Below are 26,891 nucleotides of genomic sequence, written 5' to 3'. Positions count from 1 at the left end.
AGGCAAGGGTGGAGGCAAAAAATAAAGGAGGCCAAGGCTCAATTTGGGCTGTAGTGCCGTAGAAGAAGAAGAAGTTGTTTCCTATTATCCAAGTAAGATTGGAACCAATTCAAAGAAATATGTACATCGAATTCCACAGAAATTTAGTTTTTTAATCAAAATGACGTGCTTTACACCATCAAAAGCTTCGGCATAGTCACAGAAAATAGTGGCTGTATAAAGATTATTGTTTAGTACTTGGTAAACCTCATGAAGTACAGAAAACATGGCATCAGTAGTACATTAGTTAAAAAGCCGAACTGATTTTGTTATAAAATGTTGTTTTCAAAAAGAAAGGACATAAGTCGGGTTTTGATGAGCCTCTCAATAATTTTGGAGAGTATCGGTGGTAGGGCAATAGGTCTATAGTTGCAGGCATTAGATTATTCACCACCCTTATGAAGAGGAATAATAATGGCTGTCTTTATAGGCACTCTGGAAATTTACCTTTTTCAAAGGAATCATTAGTTAGTGAGACAAGGATTTCTAACACATTTCCTGTGAGGTTTGAGAAGATTTTTATGGATAGTCAGTAATGGGTTGTGGGATCAGTACTACAGGATGATTTAAATAAATAAATAAATAATAGCTTTATTACCCAACAGTTTCCCATTTCTAGGGTAAAAATTTGAACAATTTTTAGTTAGCATACAATCAGAATTTAATTAAACAAATAACTATGTAAATAAGAAATAAAAAAAAATAAAAAAATTAACAATTTAAGGTACTAAATAAACCAATGCGGTATCAACTAGATGATTAATTGAGCATGAAAAAATATCACAATGGTTGCATATTTTGTTATAGTTATCGCACATAACATAAATCGGTGACTTTAGTAACATGTTTGTTCTCGCGCGTGGACAAGTAAACACGATAGTTGACCTGGAAGATATTCGTGGCACATTAAATCTAATTTGGTCTAATATATCGCTGCAGTCAATACAGTTGTGTAATAACTTAAATAAAAATGAAACCGAAAATATAACTCTTCTTAACTCTAAACTTACAATATCAAACCTATTACATAACAAATCGTAATCATAACCATGAGCAGGATATACTCCATCAACCTTAAATGCTAAATATTTTAAAAGTTTCCGTAGTACCTTTTTGATCTGTTGCATATAACATCTATAAATAGGATACCAAATTAAGCTACAATATTCTAGTTTTGTTCGCACTAACGATAGATACAGCAGTTTAATCGGTCTTATATCGCTAAAATTTCTACAGTTTCTGATGATAAAACCGTACATTTTCATAGCATCAGATACTTTCTGCTCAATATGGTCATTAAGGGTTAATTTTGAATCAAATATAACCCGTAAGTCTTTAATGCTATTACATTTTTCCAGTTCTGACCCCCTGAATTACATAATTAAAATCAACCTTATTTTCCTTCCTAGAATATCTTACTACTTTACATTTATTGACATTAAGAAAAAGTTTCTTTTTTATACACCAAATATCTATATAATTTAGATCGTTCTGCAAATCTATACAGTTAGCAATTGTTTTAATTTCACAGTATATTTTAAGATCATCCGCAAAACATAATTTTCTGTTATTGATATCTAAAAATAAATCGTTGATATATAATAGGAACAACAATGGACCTAAGTTTGATCCCTGTGGAACGCCGGATGTAGTAAAGATTAATTCTGATGTGAAACCATTATATGATACAAATTGGCTCCTACCTATTAAATAGCTTTCAAGTAACTTTAAAATGTTTCCAGAAAATCCTAAATTTGATAATTTAAAGAGAAGATATTTGTGATCAACCTTGTCAAACGCCTTAGCAAAATAAGTATATATTACATCTACTTGACCTTGTACATCCAAAACATCTGAAATATATTGAGTTATTACAGCTAAGTTTGATACAGTAGAGCGTTTATCTATAAAGCCATGTTGATAAGGTGATATCCATCCCCTAACAGAAGGATATATACGATTATATACAGTTACTTCGAAAACCTTTGAAAAATTGCATAACAAAGATACCGGTCTGTAATTGGATACATCAGATTTCGTTCCGTTTTTGAATACAGGGCATACTTTTGCATTTTTCCACAGTTCGGGATAAGTTCCCGTTTTTATTGATAAGTTAAAAATTTTTTGAAGTGTCTTTACAAATACCCGAGAACAATCTTTGATTAAAAATGCTGGAATATTATCCGGTCCGGACGTCATTTTATTTTTAATTTTTTTAAATGCTACCAAAATTTCGTTTTCTTGAAATTCGCTAAAATTAATAGTGTGTAAATAGATATCTCTACATTCTTGGTTATCAAATGCATTGTTTTCGACAGGTATATAAACTTTTTCAAAAAACATCTTAAAAGCATGGATTATATCGTGAGGATTATTAAATGTATCGCCGTTGTAACACATTTCACCTGGGATTCTAGAAGTTTTATTCTTTGCATGAACATATGCCCAGAAATTATTAGATTCGTTAGAAATACTAGTCTGAATTTTTTCAAGATAAGCGTTATATTCAGTTTTAATCATTTGTTTTATTATTTTTCGCAACCTTTTAAATTCATGCATATAAAGTATATTCCCTGTTTTCTTATAATTTTTGATATTTTTTGATTTCAACTTATCATTCTAATTATTTCCGCATTGTACCATGTAGGATATTGACGTTTATAATTTCTGTATATTGGTACACACATATTAAATAATTCAAGTTGCTCTAACATTTCAAAAAAATATTCAAAATCATTTAGCTTTAATTTGTCTGGAATATATAATACTGCAACATAAAACTTTTTATTTCCTGTGTGACATGTGACATTCCACAATTAACAAATCAACTAGTGGAAAATGTAAATCAATAGTTGATACATCAACAACAACACATTTGAAGTTTGACTAAGTGCCAACAGTACACCTCCACCAGTTGATTTATTAACTACATCGAACTTTCGATCTTTCCTGAAGACCTCATAGGCATCATTAAACAATTCCGAACTAATAACATCGGAGTTGAGCCAAGTTTCCGTTAAAGCAATGATATCAAATTCACATTCACTAACACTAGAGTAAAAATCAAATACCTTAGAATTCAAGCCTCGCACATTCTGATAGTAAACCTGAAGATCTTGGCTTGAGGAACTGCTGGGACCTATCTGTTTAAAGGAACAATTTTTGGGATGCCGTCCAAGTATTTAATTCTAAATTGTCCTGTATTATTTGCGTTCTTAGCGTCTAATTCTTCCTTTAATTGTTTGTAGTATGCAATTTCTTTTTTCGTACGATCATATGAAATTGACACATGGCTGTAGATACCAGTTTTTAGAACCTTGGATTGTGTGATTAATGCTGAGACGTCATTTTCATCTTTAAGTGTTATCTTGATTGGACGATTTTTACCTTGTGCTGGTTGACCAAGCCTAAATAGTTTGAGTTCATTGACATTCACGTTAGTATTCATACTTTGAATTATTGTTTGGACTTCCTGTGTGTCCTTATCATTGCGACTATTGGGAGAGAGCCGAGTATTTTGCTCAGGTACACCAAATAAAATAGCATTGCGTTTGCGTTTTCTACGCTCATTTATTTCCTGAATGACTTTTTCCATAACCAACATGTTTGTAGAATTCTTCATTGATTGGTTTTAATTTTTAAGTGCTTGAATATCAGTTTGTAAAGTTAGAATTAATGCTTTCAGATCTTTTATTTGGTTCCCAACCTGTCTACAACTCATACAAGACCAATCGAATCCTTTATCATTATCATTAAATAATTCCAGTTCTACATTGCTAACATTCACACAGGTATGTCTAAAAATTCTATTGCAAACGGAACATTTTATCATTAAATTCGATTTATACGATTTACTACAGCAGGAACAAATCATATTCGAAGTCGAAGGCATAATTAAACCGTTGAAGATACGCCTATGTATACAGGGTGTCCCGGAAAATAGTGCGTTCCTTAAAGGTGTGGGTAGAATCCACCATTTAAAAGAAAACTTTCTTATAAATTTTTTTTCTAAGTCATCTGTTGCCCCAAAAAATTAAAATAATGTATTTTACTAAAATTTACATTTGGCAACACGGCAGTTTTATTTATTTTGACACAGCTTAGATAAAAATATACAAATTGTAAACACAAACAGTCATATCATAATCACCTGTAACCCCAGAATAGGTACATCCTATTGTTGTGATATTGTCATGATTTCGATAGCGAGTATCATGATATTATGTTAATTACGTTTAGTGCAAGATTTACAGCAAGGCTATTTACCTCCAAGTAAAATAAGATCTTCAGAGAACCCGAATTTCTGTGTAAAGTGTTATGTGCAGATAAAGTTTATTTTTACGAATGGTGTGTTTAACTTTCGTGGTTGACAAAAGTATGAATTTGTGGGCTGGGAATATTTTTTATAATCATCTAATTGAACCATTCGAACTTCCCAGAAGATTGAATGGAGAAATGCAGGTACTCAAATGTTTGCAACATGTTCTATCGATGCTTCTTGAAGACGTAGCTTTATTGTAATAAAAAATTTTTATGTAAGTTAAAACACTATACAAACCTTATTTATTAGATATTTAATAAACACAAATATTATGCTGTTTTTCTATTACTGTTATCAGTATTTTATCAATGTATATTATGCCTATGATCGATGATTCATGATAGTTGAGTTACAGTAAAATTATTTTAGCACAGAAGGAACGCAGCGCTGCCGGCTGTATTTGCTTTTCTGTGGACATTAATCAAATGCATTAAAATTAATAAATTATTTTTTTGAAAACGGTTGACTTAACAAAAAAAATTTATTAGACTTTTTTGCTCTAAATGGTGCACTTAGCCCATACCTTGAAGGAACGCACTATTTTCCGGGACACCCTGTATGTACAGTAATTAAGAATTCTCGGTTGCTTTTGATACCATTGATCGTTTAGATCAGTTCAGATTTATCGATTGGTCTTATAAAGAATGAATTCGAGACCATTCCTGAATTAGGGAGATAGGAAATGGAATCTTGTTACGGTTGAATAGGTGATGTTTTATTTTTACTCACATTACGAAGTATTCGTTTAGATTTTCAGGGTTTGGAAGGGCAAATGTTCGAGCTGCGTGAGTTTTATTTCGAAGATCGTGTAATATGGACCCAGTTTCTTTTGCAACACTTTTAGAGCTTCCCAGACGATTTTGATAGTAAGCTTTTTTAGCTGATTTGATGAGCTTTAGATAGGTTACCCTGTACTTGGTGATATATTGAGTGACAGACATTGTTAGTAAATTTCTTGATATACAATAGTGAACGCATATTTTTGGCTGATATACAAATACCTTTGGTAGACCAGAATTTGCAATGTTTTGGCTTAATTCTAATTAAAGGGAATGCTTTATTGAAGATACAGACAAGCTTCTCTAAAAAATCACTAAAATTATAGTCCACGTCCGTAGAAGGAAAATGCCAGTCAGAAGTTAAACATAAATTTTGGAATTTATGAAAATTCCGAGCGGAAAAAATCTTACCTAAACGTCTGGTTTTCGAGAAATGTTTGCTGAAGAATTTCGTATATAACTGCTTCATGATCCGATAGTTCCGCATTAATAATTGTAGAGCAGACATCAAGGGTGAGAAATCTGAGACAATATAATCAATTATGGTAGATGTAGTTTTTGTAATTCTTGTAGGATAATTAACGTGCATTGAGAGACCATATGAATCAAATATGTTGACCAAGAATATTTGGATAGCACAAGCAGCAGCATAATTAATATTGAAGTCCCCGCATAGAATTTTTCTGCTTTTATGAGGCAAGTCATCCAACACATTTAGCAGGTTCTGAAAAAATAGTTCCACGAAAGAGTCAGGTGATATATAGATGCAAATAATGCAAAGATTAAGATTTTTATTATAAACTAAGGAAAACTCAAAGAAGGCTTCATTTAACAGAAAGTCATATTTTGTTATCAGAGAAAAATCATTATTTATAGAAATAATTTGAGTGTCCCCATGAGCTGAACTTGGACGATCATACCTAGCAATAATTGTGGTATATTTTTCTACAAAAAAGGCTCGTTGACTTCAAGCCAGTGCTCTGTAACCGCAACTACATATCTGGGGAAATGCTAATTCCTCTAGAAACAAAAATAATTCGTCAGTTTAATTTCTTATAGAACGAATGTTGATCAGAACCATACTAAAGTTGACATCACTAAAATGATTTTAGGTTTTTGGTTCCTCAGAATACATCGTGTTGTTTAAAAATTTCGCTTTGGAGAGCTGGTGTAACAATAATTTCGGCGACATTCCCTTGATTTTTGCAGGTGTATAATTCTTTCTGTCAAAAAAGAGAGCAAAAGATAGAAGAGAGTGGAGGGAATTAGTTCACAATTTATCCAGAGAATAAAAACAAAAGAAGATGCGCTGTCCCGGCCAGACAGCAATCTTACACTTTTGGCCAAGAAACGCATAAGCGCCCAATACTCCACAAGGAGGGATGGAACGAGAGAGATAATTCTTTCTGAAGTGAGAAAGGACCTAAAAGCGGCAAGATCAGCTTCCACCTCAGCTGGACCAATTCCATAGGCATCGTTAAATTTTAGAAGAATTTTTCGTAGTTCTTCAGCCTTAGTAGATAGTCCGTCGGAAGCCAAAAATAGTTTAACGCTACTGTTGGTATATCCATCATAAAATACTGAAGCAGGTTAATCGTGTAGAACAGCAAGATGTAGCTTAATTGCTTTTAAGATATCCGGTTCCCTTAATCTTGCTAGAAGATATCGACTGTTCCACTTATTGGTTAATCTAACTCTTGGTGGTGTTAAAGGATCCAAATTTATGGATGATTGCAAAGTATCTTTCTTAATGAAATTAATATGAGAACGCAAATGATTTTTAGATTTGCAAATTGTGATGGACTGCTTATTTGTAAGTATATTTGTGTTTTCAACTTCATTTTTGTTGTTGCTTGGAATGGTAATTGGATTTTCCAAGTTAACCGGGTTTCTGATGTTCTTCGGATTCATGTTTGCCTCGGATGAAGTCGTTGGTTCGGAGTATGAGTATTCTGTAGACCATTTAATGTTTACACCAGGTGGCCAAATTTCTTTATTAAATCTATCTATCTATCTATCTATCTATCTATCTATCTATCTATCTATCTATCTATCTATCTATCTAATCAGCCCTAAACATCCATCCTTGGATATAGGCCTCCTCTTCCTTCTTCCATGCCTCTCTATCTTGGGCAATTTGCATCCATTTTGACCCAGTGTGTTTCTTCAGGTCATCTGACCATCGCATCTGTGGCCTTCCCCTTTTTCGTTTGTGGTTCCATGGTCTCCAATGTATTACCATCTTAGTCCATCTTTCATCCTTCTGCCGTAGGGTGTGTCCGGCGAACTTCCATTTAAGCTTTGCTACTTGGGTACAGACGTCTTTCACTTTTGTTTTGTTACGGATCCATTCGTTTCTTTTCCTGTCTGATAATTTAATGTTCAGCATTTGTCTTTCCATGGCTCTTTCTGTCTTTGCTATTTTTTCCATATTCTCTTTTGTAAACGTCCATGTCTGAGAGCCATATATTAAAACAGGGAGTATACATTGATTGAATACTTTTGTTTTTAGGTATTGCGGGTATTTTCTGTTCTTTAGAATATAAGACAGTTTTCCGAATGATGCCCAGGCCAACCTTATTCTTCTCTTTATTAAATAATAAGTCAATATATGTTTTCGATTTTATACCTATTTTGAATGAGGAGCCAGTTGCTGTGTTGGCATCTTTAAGGAAGGCGTAACATCTAATATATTCCTTGATACCTAAGTTCTATTTAATGTAGTGAACTACTTGTATAAGGGTGTATATTGGGGTTAAGTTGCTAATAACGACAAAGTGACATTTATCTTCTGCAATTTTTGATTTTTTGACTGGACTGGCTTCGAAATGCTGAGTGTCTTCAGTTTGGCATCCACTATATTTCTTTTTTGCCTCTTTCTTCGTTGGTATAGTAGGTAGTTTGTTGGAAAGATTACACATTTTAGATATTTCACTGATGTTTGAAGAGAGCCTCTCTAATCCTAACTTCATCTCAGATGAATTTGAGTCTTGGACTTGTACCTGAATTGTGTCATTGGAACAGCCGAAAAAAACTGACAATATATTGAAGATATCTTGTTTCATCTGTCTTCTAGCTTTTAAAAGATATTCAGGATTTAACAGGTTATTTAATTTATGGATCTCGTCAATTTTTTTTGTGAGATAGTCTAATTAACCGTCATTTTTGTTAATAATTCATATGTCTCGATAAAAACAGGCAAATTATCAGTTAGTTTTTTAGTAACTTGAATTAAGGCGTCAAAGTTCTCTTACAGTATTTGATTTTACAATCACTTGCTCACTAGTGTTACACTAAACTGCTTAAAACAAATTTGACACTTCTATGGCTTTTCTCCAGTGTGTTTTTTTGAATGCTTTTTCAAATGTCCTGATTCACTAAATTGTTTAAAACAAATTTCGCACTTGTAAGGTTTTTCTCCAGTATGTATCCTTAAATGCTTTTTCAAATTGTCATCTCGACTAAATTGCTTAGAACAAATTTCACATCTATAAGGCTGTTCGCCAGTGTGCATTCTTAAATGATTATTCAAAGTTCCTTTTTCACTAAATTGCTTAAAACAAATTTCGCACTTGTAAGGCTTTTCTCCGGTGCGTATTTTTCAATGCTTCTTCAAAGATCCTGCTTTACTAGATTGCTTAAAACAAATTTCGCAGTTGCAAGGCTTTTCTCCCGTGTGTATTTTTAAATGCCTTTTCTAAGTTCCTGCTTCACTTTAATTGCTTACAACAAATTTTGCACTTGTAAGGCTTTTCTCCAGTGCGTAATTTTAAATACTTTTTCAAAGTTCCTGTTTCGCTAAATTGCTTGAAACAGATTTCGCACTTGTAAGGCTTTTCTCCAGCGTGTATCCTTATATAATTTTTCAAATTGCTTAGAACAAATTTCACACTTGTAAGGTTTTGCGCCAGTGTGAATTATTAAATGCTTTTTCAAAATTCCTGGTTGACTAAATTGCTTCAAACAAATTTCATACTTGTTGGTATTTTCGTCAGTGTGTATTCTTAAATGCTTTTTCAAATTGTTATTTTGACTAAATTGCTTAGAACAAATTTCACACTTATAAGGCTTTTCGCCAGTGTGCTTTTTTAAATGATTTTTCAAATGTCTACCTTGACTAAACTGCTTAAAACAGATTTCACACTTATAATGCCTTTTGCCAGTATGTATCCTTAAATGGTTTTTCAAAGTTCCTGCTTCACTGAATTGCCTAAAACAAATTTCACAGTTGTAAGGCTTTTCGTCAGTGTGTATTCTTAAATGCTTTTTCAAACTCTGATCCCGATTAAATTGCTTATGGGATCCAAATTGATGCCAAAATATGGGAGAAATACTACGAAGAGTTATTTAAGGCGAGAGAAAGTTCTCTCGAATATACAGAAGAAACAGACCTTGATGATGAAATCGAAATCGACAAGCCGTCATATGAGGACTTTTTACATGTGATAAGAAATCTAAAACAAAAGACGGGCCCGCAAAAGACTGGTAAAGAAACAGCGGGCCCAGATGAAATCCCAAATGAGCTAAGAAAACGAGGGGGAGAAGAACTACAACGGAAAATATACGACCTAATAATAAGGATTTGGGAAGAAGAAAGAATGCCCGAAGAATGGAAAAGTGGATGAATATTTCCGATCCTTAAGAAAGGGGACACCACAAAATGTAACAACTATAGAGGAGTAACACTGTTAAACAGCTGCTACAAAATATTAACATCATTAATTAGACAAAAACTCTCAAAACACATTGAAAATAAAATAGGAGACTACCAGCACGGATTTAGGGAGGGAAGGTCAACAATAGACGCAGTTCACATAATCACAGTCAATTGAGAAATGCTACGAACATGATATCGACTTACACATCCTTTTCATAGACTTCAAGCAAGCCTTTGACAGCTTAACAAGACCCGACCTAATAGAAGACATGAAAAACCTAAATATACCAATGAAACTTATAAAGCTTACGAAAATAACAATGAGAGGATCGACTGCGGCAATAATTACAGATAACGGAATCACCCAAAATATAGGAATAGCAAGTGGAGTACGACAAGGCGACTCCCTATCAACGTCACTATTTAATGTCGCTATAGAAGGAACAAAAAGAGCTACAGAAATAAAAGGCACGATTATAACATCGACGTCGCAACTTGTGGCGTATGCTGACGACATAGCATTAATTAGCAGAAACCTAAACAGTTTAAAGGAAGAATTTACGAAGTTATGAAAAGAAGCATCCAAAAGGGGTTTAGAAATAAATCAAAACAAAACAAAATACCTAATATGCTCAAGAAAATAACCCAGTTAATATGATAAGCTTAAATATTGGTGAATATGAAAAGGTAGAACATTTTAAATATCTTGAAGTCTCAGTTAATGGAACTAATGATAGAAGTATCGAAATTAATGAAAGAATCCAGGCAGGAAACAGAACCTACTGGAAATACAGTAACTTCCTCAAAGATAAGAAGCTTACTCAGAATACAAAGCAGCAATTAGACCAGTAATCACATATGGTGCTGAAGTAATGCGTCTGACACAGAAAGAGGAAGAAAGATTGAGGATCCTAGAAAGGAAAATAATTCGGAGGATAGCAGGACCATTAAACTTAGGTAATATTGAATTTAGAAAACTCATGAACCACGAAGTAAGAGAACTTCTGAAAGGGGAAGACATCGTCAGATTTATCAAGCCACAGAGACTCAGATGGATGGGACATATAGAAAGGAGGAATCCAGAAGCCGTTATCAAGAAAATTTCCAAATGGAGACCTGTACATATCAGGCAGACCACGAGGAAGACCCAAAACTAGATGGGAGAACCAGATAGTGGAGGACCTTAAGAAGATGGGAGTCAGAGAATGGGTAACCAGAAGCAAAAACAGGAACGAATGGAGGAAAATTGTAGAAGATGCCAAGTCACACAACCAATTGTAAAACGAAAATGTTATTGCGGATTGATTCACCGCGACAAACGAATCGGAAGAGCTCAAAGAGGGCGGCAATCACTCCGCTAGGAGTGTAGATGCCATGATGATGATGAAGGCTTTTCTCCAGTATGTATCCTTAAATGCTTTTTCAAATTGTCATCTCGACTAAATTGCTTAGAACAAATTTCACATCTATAAGGCTTTTCGCCAGTGTGCATTCTTAAATGATTATTCAAAGTTCCTTTTTCACTAAATTGCTTAAAACAAATTTCGCACTTGTAAGGCTTTTCTCCAGTATGTATCCTTAAATGCTTTTTCAAATTGTCATCTCGACTAAATTGCTTAGAACAAATTTCACATCTATAAGGCTTTTCGCCAGTGTGCATTCTTAAATGATTATTCAAAGTTCCTTTTTCACTAAATTGCTTAAAACAAATTTCGCATTTGTAAGGCTTTTCTCCAGTATGTATCCTTAAATGCTTTTTCAAATTGTCATCTCGACTAAATTGCTTAGAACAAATTTCACATCCATAAGGCTTTTCGCCAGTGTGCATTCTTAAATGATTATTCAAAATTCCTTTTTCACTAAATTGCTTACAACAAATTTCGCACTTGTAAGGCTTTTCTCCGGTGTGTATTTTTAAATGCTTCTTCAAAGATCCTGCTTTACTAAATTGCTTAAAACAAATTTCGCAGTTGCAAGGATTTTCTCCCGTGTGTATTTTTAAATGCCTTTTCAAAGTTCCTGCTTCACTAAATTGCTTAAAACAAATTTTGCACTTGTAAGGCTTTTCTCCAGTGTGAATCCTTAAATGCTTTTTCAAACTGTCATCTCGACTAAATTGCTTAGAACAAATTTCGCACTGGTAAACCTTTTCTCCAGTGTGTAATTTTAAATGCTTTTTCAAAGTTCCTGTTTCGCTAAATTGCTTGAAACATATTTCGCACTTGTAAGGCTTTTCTCCAGCGTGTATCCTTATATGCTTTTTCAAACTGTCACCTCGACTAAATTGCTTAGAACAAATTTCACACTTGTAAGGTTTTGCGCCAGTGTGAATTATTAAATGCTTTTTCAAAATTCCTGGTTGACTAAATTGCTTCAAACAAATTTCACACTTGTTAGTATTTTCGTCAGTGTGTATTCTTAAATGCTTTTCGCCAGTATGCTTTCTTAAATGATTTTTCAAATGTCTACCTTGACTAAATTGCTTAAAACAGATTTCACACTTATAATGCCTTTGGCCAGTATGTATCCGTAAATGGTTTTTCAAAGTTCCTGCTTCACTGAATTGCCTAAAACAAATTTCACAGTTGTAAGGCTTTTCGTCAGTGTGTATTCTTAAATGTTTTTTCAAACTATGATTTCGATTAAATTGCTTAGAACAAATTTCACACTTGTAATGCTTTTTGTCAGTGTGTATCCTTAAATGGTTTTTCAAATTTCCTGCTTCACTAAATTGCCTAAAACAAATTTCACAGTTGTAAGAAGGCTTCTCTCCAGTGTGTATCCTTAAATGCCTTTTCAAATTTCCATCTTGACTAAATTCCCTATAACAAATTTTACACTTGTAAGGCCTTTCTCCAGTGTGTATTAGCATATGCCTTTTTAAATATCTGAATGCAGTAAATTCCCTCAAACATATTTCACACTTGTACGAATTTTCTCGTGTGTATGTTTCCAAAGATCCCTCGGATTTCATTTGATTCTCATTCTGACGTAAACCTAAAATAAAAATCAAACTTTAAAAAGGGTAAACCTGTAGTTGGCTGTATACCTTCGATAAGACAACGTAGAATGAAGTAAACACTTCTGTTGTATGTAGGTATACCTATAGGAATTTATTAAAAAAAATTAAAATCTTTCCACAAGGCAATGGAAAATTACAAAACACAAAATATCATCAGTGTGAACGTCCGGTGTGCAAGTATTTGGAACTAGCCACTTCATTAGATGTAAAATCATCTAAATTACATTGTTGGTATATTTAACATCATAAAGTAAGCGACACCTTGAGTTGGTTGTTACCTCTCACCTGAGCACTACGTGCATCTTTCGAGCAAGCTACATCCACATGGCTTTTCAATAATCTTAATTCTTCTTCACGTGCCATATCAGAATTATCCGACATTGGCGATCACCATTGCGAAGGCTTCTCGATCTTCTGCAATATGGAATAATTTGGTATCTGAGTCCATTCTCGAATGTTTCTAAACAAGAAACTTGTTTTCTGTCTACACCTCTACGGCCCTCTATTTTGCCTTTAAGGATTAGTTGTAATATGTTATATCGACTTCCCCTCACTATATGTCCTAGATAAGACATTTTTCGATGTTTAACAGTCTTTAGCAGTTCTCTATCTTTGTTGACCCTCCTTAGTACTTCTTCATTAGTTTTCCTTGCTGTCCAAGGTATCTTCAGCATACGTCTATGAATCCACATTTCCAATGCTTCAATTATGTTCATGATCGATACTTTTAGCGTCCACACTTCTGCACTATACAGAAGTATGGACCAAACATAGCACTTAACCATTCTTTGTCTTAGTTCTAAACTGAGATTATTATTGCAAAGAAATGACTTCATTTTCATAAAAGTAGTTTTAGTCATTGCTATTCTACGTTTTATTTCTATGTCTGGATCTAGTTGGTCCGTTATCACAGTTCCCAAATATGTCATTTTGTGAACTTTCTCAACTTGGACTCCGTTTATTTGAAGCTTTACATCGGGATGTGGGTCACGACTAAACACTAAAAATTTGGTTTTGTTTGAGTTTATTTTAATGACCATTTCCTCTCCTACCTCGTGAATACGATCAAGCAGAATTTGGAGACCTTCAATATTATCTGACAGAATTACTAACGTAATCACATTGAGTAGTTCCCCGTTGATTTTTATTCCATATGGCTGTCTCTCAAGTGCATTTTTAAATAACTGGTCCGAGTAAACATTGAACAATGTTGGCGACAAAATGCAACCTTGTCTAACTCCCGTTGTATGGAGATTTCATCGGTGTAGTTATCTCCAATTTTTATGATAGCAGTTTGATTCCAGTACAAATTTTTAAAGACACGAATATCCTTGTCATCTATTCCGATATTTTTCAGTATTTGCATAAATTTTACATGCTGTACTTTATCAAATGCCTTTTCGAAGTCCACGAAACATGCAAATACATCTTTTCTTTGGTCACGGCATTTCTGTAATAGGATGTTAAGCGCAAAAAGTGCCTCCCTGGTTCCCATAGCTTTCCTAAAACCAAATTGGGTATCTTCGAGATCTTCTTCGCATTTGCGTCTAATTCTGTTGTGAAGTATTCTTAGGACAATTTTAAGAGTGTGGCTCATTAGGCTAATTATTCGATATTCTGAGCATTTTCTCGCATTGTGTTTTTGTATTGCGACAAAGATGGATTTGAACCAATCTGTGGGAATCACTCCGGTGTTATAATATATTGAATTAAAAAGTCTTACTACTACTTTTATGTTATCATCCTCTATTAGTTTCAGCAACTCAGTTGGTGTATCATCTGGACCACAAGCTTTTCTAATTTTAGAATTACATACGTGTTCTACCTCGCATATCATAATTTCTGGACCGTCAGTACAGTTTTGGTAGAATTCGGCAATATTATTCCTGTCATCTTCAAACAACTCTGATATATACAGCTGCCATTCTTTTCTTATTTCGTGCTCATTTACAATAATTTTATTATTATTATCAACGAGTACAGAGGGAACTCGTTTTTTAAATATGATACTTATTTCTTTTAGTTTTTTGTGTACATTAAATAAATCGTGTTTAGATATCACATCCTCCATTTAGTCGAACCTTTCTCTCATCATTTTTCTTTGGCTAATTTGATCTCCTTTTTTATTCTTTTCTGCAGGTGTCTATATTCTGTTTCATTAGATTTTATCAGTCGACGTTGTTCCATCAATTTCAAGATGTCTGTCATCCATTTATTTTTCTTGATTAAGTTTTTTCTATATTCATTGTTTGTGGAGATTTCATATAATCATAGTTCTTCTGGATCTTCTAGTTGTTTTCCGATGTTTTTTATTCTATTGTTAAATTCTTTTTTAATATTATGTTTTATGTTTATATCGTCAAAGTTAAGTACATTGGTTTTTGGTTTTTGTCGCTGAATTCGTTTTAACCTTAGTTTAATATCTGCTACAAGTGGTTGATGATCAGATCCAATATCTGCCCCAGGAAATGTATTGACTTTTTTGACGGAAACGCTCATTTACAAGTATATTATAGTCTATTTGATTCCTTGAAGACTCAGGGTTACTGCCATCATCAAATGAGGCTTTCCAAGTGTATCTATAGTCGTCGCTTGGGTAGTTTACCTATACCAGGTGTTTGCAATGATCATATCGTTTTCTTTACAAAATTCATACAATATCTGTCCTTGATCGTTAGGTTGTTCAAGACCATAAGGACCTACAGTCTGACCTCGTCGACCTTTCCCAATTTTTGCATTGAAGTCGCCTATAATATATAAAATTTCGTGTTTATTAACTTTCTGTAAGATGTCTTGGATTTGATCATACAACTTCTCGACTTCATCGTTTTAATACATCGACTAAATGTCGCTTACTTTATAATGTACAAAACAGCGACAGCTTGCATAAATGGAAAATCAACAGAAATATGTAAAATTCAAAGAGGTGTCAGACAGGGTTGTAAACGGTCCCCACTGTTATTCCATTTATATTCAGATAGAATATTTAAGGAAGCCCTGCATAATTTCTAATGAGGCGTGAAAGTTAATGGAATCCTGATAAATACAATCAGATATGCCAATTTATGAAACAGTTATTTTAAGTGATGACATGAATGGATTGCCATGTCTTTTAAATGCCATTGTCGCAGCGGGAAGAGAGTTTGGCCTAAACATAAACTGTTCAAAGACAAAATACGTGGTGTTTAGCCGTTTGGCACATCAAGATTCACGGTTATATGTTGATGGTCATATAATTAAAAGAGTACCTAGTTTTAAATATATTGGTTGCCATATTACTGAAAAACTAGATTCGGATAAAGAGTTAAAATGTAGAATCAAGATAGCCTGCACAACATTTTTAAAAATGAGGTCATTCTTCTGTAATGATAACTTCATTAAGTAACATTTGGTCAGTCCTTTTATACGGTGTCGAAGTATAGACATTAAAAATATCCACCATTAATCGTTTGGAGGCCTTTGAAATGTGGCTGCACAGACGTATACTAAAAATACCATGGACGGCTATGCTGACAAATGTGGCAGTCCTTAAGAGAGCAAATGCTGCTCGCGAGCTGCTTGATAATATCAAATGTAGAAAGATATCCTATTTTGGACACGTAATAAGGGGAGACCGATATAATATTCTTCGGCTTACTATAATGGGTAAAATCGAAGGACGCAGAGGAATTGGTACAAAACATGCCTTTTGGTTGAAGAATATCAGAGAGTGGATAGGCATAAAGAAATCAGAGCAACTATTTAGATTATCTCGAGACAGAGACAGTTTCGCCATGTTAATCGCCAACGTCAAGGGGACCTAATAGGGTACGTTAAGAAGAATACGACTTTATAATGTTAAATATACCAACAATGTAAGTTAGAGGTTTTTACAGCTAATAAATTGGTTAGTTCCAAATACTTGTACACCGGACGTTCACACTGATGATGGTCAATCTAGACCGAAAACGTTTTGTATTTTGTAATTTTCAAAATCTGGTGGACAGATTTTAAAGAATTTTTAATAAATTCATATACGGGGTGTTTCATTAATAATTGTCCATATAGTAACTGGAGAAACCTTAGCACAAACTACGAAGATTTAACCTAAACACTTAAATAAAATGTAGTTCCTTCCAGGGTGTTTTATCTAAAAATTTAAAAAAACTATTTTTGCTCAGCGTTTTAAAACTATTCGACGCATCCTTTTCATACTTGGCAGGAAGTATAGGTATTGTACAAGCTACTAAATGATGTTAAACAAACGTTTGTGGATATTACCAGAGGCGTACGACGGGGGAAAGTGAATGGTTGATCCTTTCCAAATTCTACGCCACTGGCAAAATTGCTATTTTAGTTTAATTTTTGGATTTTCCAATACTGTCCATGAAAATAATATACTCTTCATTAGTAACGATTAAGTCATTAGTTTTCGAGATATTTGAAGTTAAAAATGAAACGACACGGTTATTTTGATCAGTGTATTGTGTCGCTTCATTTTTAATTTCAAATATCTCGAAAACTAATCATTTTATCGTTACGAATGAAAAGTATATTATTTACATAAAAACTATTGCAAAATCCAAAAATTACACTAAAATAACAATTTAGTCAGTGGCGTAGAATTTGGGAAGGGTCAACCAGCCACTATCCCCTGTCGTACGCCTCTGGTAGTAGCTAGAAACGTTTATTAATCTTAATTTAGTAGGGTGTACAGTACCTACACTTTCTGCCAAGTATGATAAGGATACGCCAAATAGTTTTAAAGTACTGAGTACAAATAATTTTTAAATTTTAATCATATGAATCATATCATAAAAATTAATCAAAATAACTGTGCCGTATCATATTTAACTTCAAATATCTCGAAAACTAATGACTATCGTTACCAATGAAGAGTATATTATTTACGTAGAAAGTATTGTAGAATCTAAAAATGGCACTAAAATAGTAATTCCTCCAGTGGCGTAGAATTTGAGAAGGGTCAACCATTCACCATCCCCTGTGGTACGCCTCTGATAGTAGCTAGAAACGTTTGTTCATCATCATTTAGTAGAGTGTCTAGTAGTCGCACTTTCTGCCAAGTATGCAAAGGATATGTCGAATAGTTTTAAAATTCTGAGCAAAAATAGTTTTTAAATTTTTAGATAAAACACCCTGTAACTCAGTAAGGAACCACATTTTATTTAAGTGTTTTAGGTTAAATCTTCGTATTTTGTGATAAGGTTTCTCCACTTACTATATGGACAATTATTAATGAAACACCCTGTATTTATACCTACATACAACAGAAGTGTTTACGTCATTCTACGTTGAAAAATCAAACTATAAAGCTTTGCATGCAGAAACGGCGTAAAGAAACAAAATGTAACAACGTGAGAATAAATAAAGTAAACCCCAAACTTTGAAAACAGTTCAGGTGATGATGATAATTAAATATATCAATTTATAGATAAAAAAGATGCCGAAGAAAGTGACACAAATAGTTTAGCAAATCACAGGGAGCTCAAACCACAAAAGTGACCACGGTCAAATTTAACGAAAGTTCGATCAATGATAGTTCTCAGTGCATAGATTAAAAAAGTCCAGTGGACCTAGGTCTGAAAAACTATTATTCTGAAGCTACAGCCTTCCGAAGTTATTGGATTAAGGTGCTCGGTTTACGTTAAGTGCACTAAAAAATCACGGTCAAGAGATCGAAAATATTTGTTACTGAAAGAAGGTAGACTCATTTTCGTTACGCACATTTGCGTATTACATATGAATTCGTGGTCAAAAATAAATGCATCGTATTTTAGTATTCAGAAAACCTCCGAAAAGTCATCAGAAAACTAAAGAAGTGTTATAGAAAATGTGCTGCTAGAGCGACATAAGAATTAGGTATTATGTTTTCATAAATGCCTCACACGTATCCAATACCAGCATAGCTGCAGTTCCGCCTTATCTTTAAAAAACTATTGAACAGAGGGGGAAGTGCCCCCGCAACACGCTTGTTGAAATTAAACAGAAAGAAAGAAAAAATTAAAGAATTTCCAGAATTAAAGAAAAAATTGTTGAAACATAAAAAATATATTTTCTGACATGAAACAAACTACAGAGAGACAAATTCAACCCAATAAACTCGACAGTTAGGAAAATTAAGGGAACTTATTGCATATTAAGTTATTATCTATGTCTTTTATGTAGTTTGGGTTTATCTATTTTATGTCTTTTGGTTGGTGTTTTATTGGAAGTCTCCCTTCAAAGCAAATGTTCTGTCACTGTTACTAAAGCGCCTTCAGAAAACTAAGGAACAACCACAAGTGCTGCTAGAGTAGCACAAGACATCTCACGTTTTCACGCATGCAGAACAAAGTGCGTTTAAAAAACATTAGATATGTCGACGAAGCAGTAGTTTTTTCAAATAGCTTAGCTTAGATGGTTTGCAAAGAATAATATCCCGCATATCAGATATAAGTACAGAACATGGATTTGATCTCAATACGAAAAACACAAAGTACTTGGTAGTCAGTAAAGGCGAAATATTAATTATTACAATCGTTTATCGAAAAATCGGGTTTGTCGTCTTCGACTATCTGTACGAGTATGTTAAGATTTTGCTGATTTCAGTTAGATGCATCAGATGTCGTGTTAATTAGCGACCTATCAGGATACTTAACATTGGGTTAATGTCTTGTAAAGCCTAAAACCCACTGACTGGTATGAGCACACGTACCCACAGTTCATCACCCATTCAAATAAGGTTTATTGTGCAAAACATTGGATCGAATCTAATTGTGCCATAGCTCTTTGTATTTGATGATTTTTTTTCTTAAAGTCTTAAAAATAATGCGTAATATTCAGATTTTCAATGTAATAACGTGATATTTTAGGTATTGTCGATGCAGCAAATATCAGTGCCTCGGGTCTTCATTTTTTTTAATTATATTTCAGCGTTTTTTTGAAAATCAAATGGTGCTGTTGCTGAGATCAGGTTTATATTCTGCATGCGTGAAAACGTGAGAAAACTTGTGTTGAGAAGGCACTTCATAAGCAGTGGCGGATCTAGACATTTTCCTTCAGGGAGTTCCGATAAAAAACCAAAAAAAAAAGACATAAAAAAGATAAATCCAAACACCACATAAAAGACATAGATAATAGATAACAACTTATGTGCAATAAGTTCGGTTAATTTTACTAATCATCGAGTTTGTTGGGTTGAATTTGTTTGTCTGTAGTTTGAGTTTCATGCCAGCTAAGGTATTTATAAAAAAAAATAAAATTATCGTCTGGTCTTGATTCAATTCGAGTCTCATGCCATCCTCTGACACCGATGTTTCGGAATCTATCCCTTTTCAAAGAGGCTTTGCAAGAAGACTGATTTGGATCAAAACGAACCGAAAGGATGGTGCAAATAGTATTAAATTATTTACACCGGAGTATGGTTAGCCTGACCTCTAACGGAGAACGATCAAATGAGTGAAAAAGAATTTCGACAACGAATCAAGTAATCTGTTAACCGATGTACTCAGTACCAAACGGAGACGCTAGGAAAATATTCCAATAATGCATCGCAGATTACCCATATGAAACGTGTCATTTTGTACTCTAATACATAGTATGGTATAACAAAAATGAAAATAATCGTTTCTTTTTGATTCAATTTTTTTTACAAATCATTAAATACAGGGTGTTAGTAAATAAGTATGGAAAATTTTAAGCTAAAAAAAATAAAATAAAAATTAACGATAAACTGCTATTAAATAAAATTGTTCATTTAACCACCTCATACCTAACTCAATATTACTGGGAAAAAAAGAAACTGCTTTTAGTTGTGGAAAGCTTCCTCAACGTTTCTAATTCCATTGGCGACATACACCAAATTGAACAAAGCTAGTCTCGAAAGCTAAATTATGAAGATTATTTATCTCCAGTTAACTGTCATTTAAGTAATATTCGTGCGACAGACTTCCTTACTAAAATAGACCACCTTCAGTGTGTACAAAAAAACTGGGGGAGTTATCAGAAATTATATACGGATGGTTCAAAAATGGAAGGAAAAGTTGGATATGCTATATATTACCCACAAAAAAGTATAAAAATAAACAACAGATTACCTGATAAAATGACAATTTTCACAGCTGAACTCATTGCAATCAAAGAAGCATACAAAATATGTATTAATCAAAAAGAACTCAATTATGTTATATTTACAGACTGCCAAAGCATTGTAAAGACATTGAAATATAATGTACATAATTTTGCAGAAAATTATATCATCAGTGACATCATAGCAATGAACAGTGAAGCTTTGAAATCGGGCAAAAATATAATATTGTGTTGGATAAAAGCACACATTGGTATAAAAAACAACGAAATAGTAGATGATCTGGCTAAAAAAGCAACAACGAAGGAATTCACTCTGCATACTTATCAACTTCCTATGGGAGACATAATTTCTATTATGAGATCTATCAAACGGACGAAATGGCAGGAACAATACAATAATTCAGACAAAGGAAATTATTACAAAAAAATCCAGCCTCCACTTCCCATCAAGACATGGTTTAATCAAGTTTCCAACAAAGGCTTTATCAAAACTATTTGTCGAATAAGAAGTAATCACTGTCTGACTCCAGTCTACAAAAGAGAAATAGGACTTGTAGATAATGATGAATGTTTATGTGGAGAGCTAGCTGATCTACAACATATGCTGTTAGAATGTCCTTTACATTTTATTGAAATATCAAACTTTTTTGCCAATCTAGTTCAAGTTAATGTACAATTTCCTTTTAATCTTATATACCTTTTACAATCAAACAATCTAGATGTTTATAAAATTTTGTACAACCATGTTAATTGTTTAAAATTAAAGCTCTGAGAAAAAAAGAAAAAAAAAATTAAAAAAAAAAATAATTAAATAAAATAAAAAGTTACTAAGATCTAAACCTCCGCGAGGTTGAATCGGGTTTAGGTCTTAGCGCGATAAAAAAATATACAAAAAAAAAAAAAAATAAAAAATGTAATAAAAAAAAAGTTAAAAAATATAATAAAAAAAACAGAGTAAAAAAAACAGTAGTACTAATAGTTTTAAATTTAGATACTAAGCATATATTTTGTAAAAGAGAGAATTCAAAACACATTGACTGGCCAGTTGGTTGCTTAAACCAGTGCCAATAAAACATAAACACACACACACACACAAAATTTTAAGGGCTAATTCTACATGAAAAATAAATGCCAGTTTGCTCTATAAACATATGTCCGCAAATGTTTAGTTTCGGAGATACGGGGTGTTGAAATTTTTATCTCAAACTGCCAATTTATTTATTTCTCTAAGACCAGTTAAGCTATGAAAATTAAATTTGGTGAGTTTTAGGAGGTAGTTATTGCGAATTTTATGACATACAATTAAGAATTTTTTATTCATCATTGGCGCACCTACGGGCAATGGTCTGAATTATTTTAAAGAAAAAAATAGTACGCCACTGAGATATTTCGAATTAGAAATTATTTTTAAATTCCACGTCTAATTTATGATAAAAAACCTTTCTTGCCTTTTCTTCATATGATGCACCGTTTTTATGCAGAAAAATAAAACATCTTGGCGCATATTTTTCATTTCTTAATACATCATCAAGAACTATCCAATATAATAATACCAAACTAGAACAATAACAAAAAATATTACTAATACCATTCCAACTATGTGCAAAGCTGCAAGAGATGTTTAAAATGATCTCCTTTACAGGTAACAGAAGAATTTTATATTCATCATTGGCGCGCGTACGGGAAATGGTCTGAATTTTTTGAAGAAAAAAAATAGTACGCCACTGAGATATGTCAAACTAAAAATCATTTTTGAATTACTCGTTCAATTGACGACAAAAAATCTTTTTTGCCTTTTTTTCATATGCGGCGCCGTTTTTATGCAAAAAAAATTAAACATCTTAATGTTTACCAAGTATTTGAACTAAGTTTCTATGCATATGGAAACTACCTCAATTACTTGGTAAGCGTTAAGATGTTTTATTTTTTTGTATAAAAACGGCGCCTCGTATGAAAAAAAGGAAAGAAAGATTTTTTGTCGTAAATTGAACGAGGAATTCAAAAATGATTTTTAGTTTGACATATCTCAGTGGAGTACTATTTTTTTCTTCAAAAAATTCAGCCTATTACCCGTACGCGCGCTAATGATGAATATAAAATTCTTCTGTTATCTGTAAAGGAGATCATTTTAAACATTTCTTGCAGCTTTGCACCTAGTTGAAATCTTATTAGTAATATTTTCTGTTATTGTTCTAGTTTAGTATTATTATATTGGATAGTTATTGATGATGTATTAATAAATTGAAAATACGCGCCAAGATGTTTTAGTTTTCTGCACACAAACGGTGCATCATATGAAAAAAGGCGAGAAAGGTTTTTTATCATAAATTAGATGTGGAATTTAAAAATAATTTTTAATTCGAAATATCTCAGTGGCGTACTATTTTTTTCTTTAAAAAAATTCAGACCATTTCCCGTAGGCGCGCCAATGATGAATACAAAATTCTAAATTGTATGTCAAAAAATTCGTAATAACTACCTCCTAAAACTCACCAAATTTCATTTTCATAGCTCAACTGGTCTTAGAGCAAGTGACAGTTTTAGTTGACATACTCCTTTGATACGTCTAAAGGTGGGAAACAATCAATATAATGTCAATGTATATGCTACTATCGCTAATTTTAACACCTCTACTAGTTTTATTTCTTTTTATCTCACCATTTAATATGATTTCCATCTTTTGCGCTATTTTGCCGGTTATTAGCGCGCTCATCACTGTATTTGTTAATGCATTTAATAAGTCACATTTCTATTATACCTTTATCGAACAATAAACATGATTAGTTAAAATATTGTTTTGTTTGCTTCCATTCAGAATTTTCATAGTTCATGTTTAAGATTAGGACAAGACGAACACACACCTTGGAAGAGTGAGCAGGGTGAACGATAGCTATCTTGGATGATTGAAGTAATATTCTTCAGTGTTATTTCGATTGTCTGGGGTACTTGCTCGTTTTCGTTTCATGATAACTAATTATATAATTTTATAAAGCCATGTTCCCACGTATTTGTATACATTGACCTATTTTATTTGGGTTTTCTGTATCACTTCTTTGCGATCATAATGTGATAATTCTGAGCATCCTGCTTGTTTTCTACAGTACTTCAGCCCTCTTAGCACATATCCAACCAGTATATATACTTGGTCATGTATATGTTTCAAGTGACAGATATGTTTGTTTATTTAATGGGACGAACCCTTTTTCCTTACAAAAATTACAATATATACATATAATTAACATACAGTGAGCACGTAAAGGTTGGAATAAATTCATTTTCTCGAGAATGGACGATTTTGGAAAAAAATCCTGAAACAGGTCAATTTTTATTTTTAAATTACGACTTTTTGACATAAATATCATACCAGTGACGTCACCCATCTGGGCGTGATGACGTCATCGATGATTTTTTTAAATGGGAATAGGGGTCGTGTAATAGCTCATTTGAAAGGTAATTGAATTCTCTATTCAGTAATATAAACATTTACATAATCATTTATTCAGGGTGTCCAAAAAATTTTTTTTAATTAAATTTATTGATATAAAAAGAAAAATGCATGTAATTTATTTAGTTCAAAAAACATTTTACTGCTTTCAGAAAACAGAGAAAAATGTTTTTTTGAAAAATTATCATTGCTTTTAGTTTAAATTAAATGTTCAAACTGTCAAGAGGATGGTGGGTGGCGGCTGTAATATTGAATTTAAGCAAAAAACAATATTTATTTGTCAAATAAACATTATTTCCTGTTTTCTGATAACAGTAAAATGTATATTGAGTTAAATAAATTACACACATTCTTCTTTTTATGCCAATAAATTTAATTCAAAAATTTTTTTTGGACACCCTGTATAAATAATTGTGTTATTGTTTATATTACTGAATAGAGAATTGAATTACCTTTCAAATGAGCTATTACACGACCCCTATTCTAATTTAAAAAAATTATTGATTACGTCATCACGCCCAGATGGGTGACGTCACTAGTATGATACATATGCCAAAAAGTCGAAATTTAAAAATAAAAATTGACCTGTTTTAGGATTTTTTTCCAAAATTGTCCATTCTCGAGAAAATGAATTTATTCCAACCTTTACGTGCTCACTGTATAAACGGTAGTCATACATTACATATTTTTAAAAGTATGTATTAATAACATTAGTGTCTCAATTTCTTCTAACTATTCTTGAACGAGGACACAGATAAATTACATAATTCAACACTATCTTACAAATGATTTACAGTTCTCTTCATTCTTGTGATTGTCTCACTTTTACCATAATTAGTGTGATGAAACTTTAGTCTAAACAGGTCAGAAGAGCGTGTTTTTCTAGAATTTACATTAAAAACAATTAATTCCAGCAGTTCCGGATAATCAACATAACCATTAAGAATTTTAGGCAAAAATCGCAATTCACACTCAGATTCTCTATTTTCTAAAGTTTTCATTTTAAGATGACAAAGAATATGGTTATAATCACAGTTAGTTCTATTAAAACTTCTATTAGAACACAATATTTATTTTAGAATTACTTTACAAAATTCACAGTGTGCAAACCAATCTCACATTTTCAAATTACTTGTTTGAATAAATTGCTCACAATAAACTTCGCACCTAAGGCCGTCCGCATACAGAGCTACTAAAAAGAAACTAAACTACTTGGTAACTAGAATTACCAACGGGTTCCTAACTATGGCTCACACACGACGCTACTGAAAATTAATAAAAACGAATCATTTCTTGACTGTAGGTACCGGTAGCTTTGTTATACGATGTTTAAATTTTAAACCTTTACTTGAGTGTTATTATCGCGTTAAAAATATCTAGTGATTAAGTGATGAAGATATTTTCTTTATTAATATAACAGAAGACGTAAAAAGCAGAAAAAAAGGAGGTATTGGGTTTATCCCTATATTGCAAACAATATAAATTGCAGAGCCTTTGTTGCTGCAAAAGAATTACAAAAAAAAATGATGCTAAATTTCTTGCGTTTTATATATATATATATATATATATATATATATATATATATATATATATATATATATATATATATATATATATATATATATATATATATATATATATATATAGTGACTGTACACCCCGATATGGGGCTAAGTCGCGTAAGCTTTCTAGATCCTATTTCTTAGGAGGATCAGTCCCTTTTGCTTATGTTATCTTCTTAACGATTTCTCTCCATTTTTTCCTATCTCTAGTTTTTCCCCGCCATTCTCTGACTCCTGCGTTTTTTAAGTCTTCTTCAACTTCTTGCAACCACTTTGATCTTGGTCTTCCTCTTTTCTTTCTTCCTCCTGGATTCCATTCTATCATAGCATATGTCACTGCTTCATCTCCTGCCCGCCAGATGTGACCTAACCATCTAACTCTGCATTGCTTTATTTTGGTCACGATATCTTCTTTTAGTACTTTCTTAATCTCTGCATTTGTTCGGCTTCGATATTCATTTTGCTCTGTTCTGATTGGTCCCAGTATGGTTCTCATGATCTTTCTCTCCACTATTCTTAAGTTTTCTTCATCTTTTTTAGTCATCGTCATTGTTTCTGCTGCGTTTGCATTTTATAGGATGTCAAAAGAATCTTCTTTACATTTAGTTCAATAATTGCTTGTACCTGAAATTCACAAGAAAGATACCCCAATACGAGAATGTGTCCAATTTAATAACCCTCAGGTAAGGAAGTAGCATTTATTTAATTTCTTTAAATGCAAACATTCTAAACCACTAATATATGTACTACTTAAACTACTAAACTAATAATACTTAAGATATCGGTAGCTAAATTAAACATTAGTATTATTTGTATTTATTATATTGCTTACAAGTTCATAATAGACTGTTGTGCCGTTTTATCCATTTCGTGTGTTAAACTTCACAACAAACTGGAACTAAAATATCACAAACTAGAACTTAAAATATCACAACAAACTAGAAACTAGTCCCCAAGCGACCTGCACGTCCAGTCCGATGTTGACCGATCACTGACGCA

At 32.8% G+C, this 26,891-nt stretch overlaps 1 protein-coding gene across 1 annotated transcript in view; it reads right to left on the bottom strand.

Annotated features, from left to right (window-relative positions):
- Nucleotides 1–618: 618 nt before the first annotated feature.
- LOC126882226 (zinc finger protein 271-like) overlaps nt 619–26,891 on the bottom strand; it is a 47,360-nt gene continuing 21,087 nt past the window's right edge. The window contains exon 3 of the mRNA XM_050647037.1: nt 619–12,793. Coding sequence (XP_050502994.1) covers nt 11,154–12,793 — 1,640 coding nt within the window. The 3' untranslated portion in view covers nt 619–11,153. The remainder of the gene's footprint in view (nt 12,794–26,891) is intronic.

The sequence above is a fragment of the Diabrotica virgifera genome, chromosome 3 (genome assembly GCF_917563875.1).
Source record: "Diabrotica virgifera virgifera chromosome 3, PGI_DIABVI_V3a".
Classification (NCBI taxonomy): domain Eukaryota; kingdom Metazoa; phylum Arthropoda; class Insecta; order Coleoptera; family Chrysomelidae; genus Diabrotica; species Diabrotica virgifera.
Note: the sequence above shows the minus strand (reverse complement) of the source record. Positions and strands in the feature narration are given on the sequence as shown.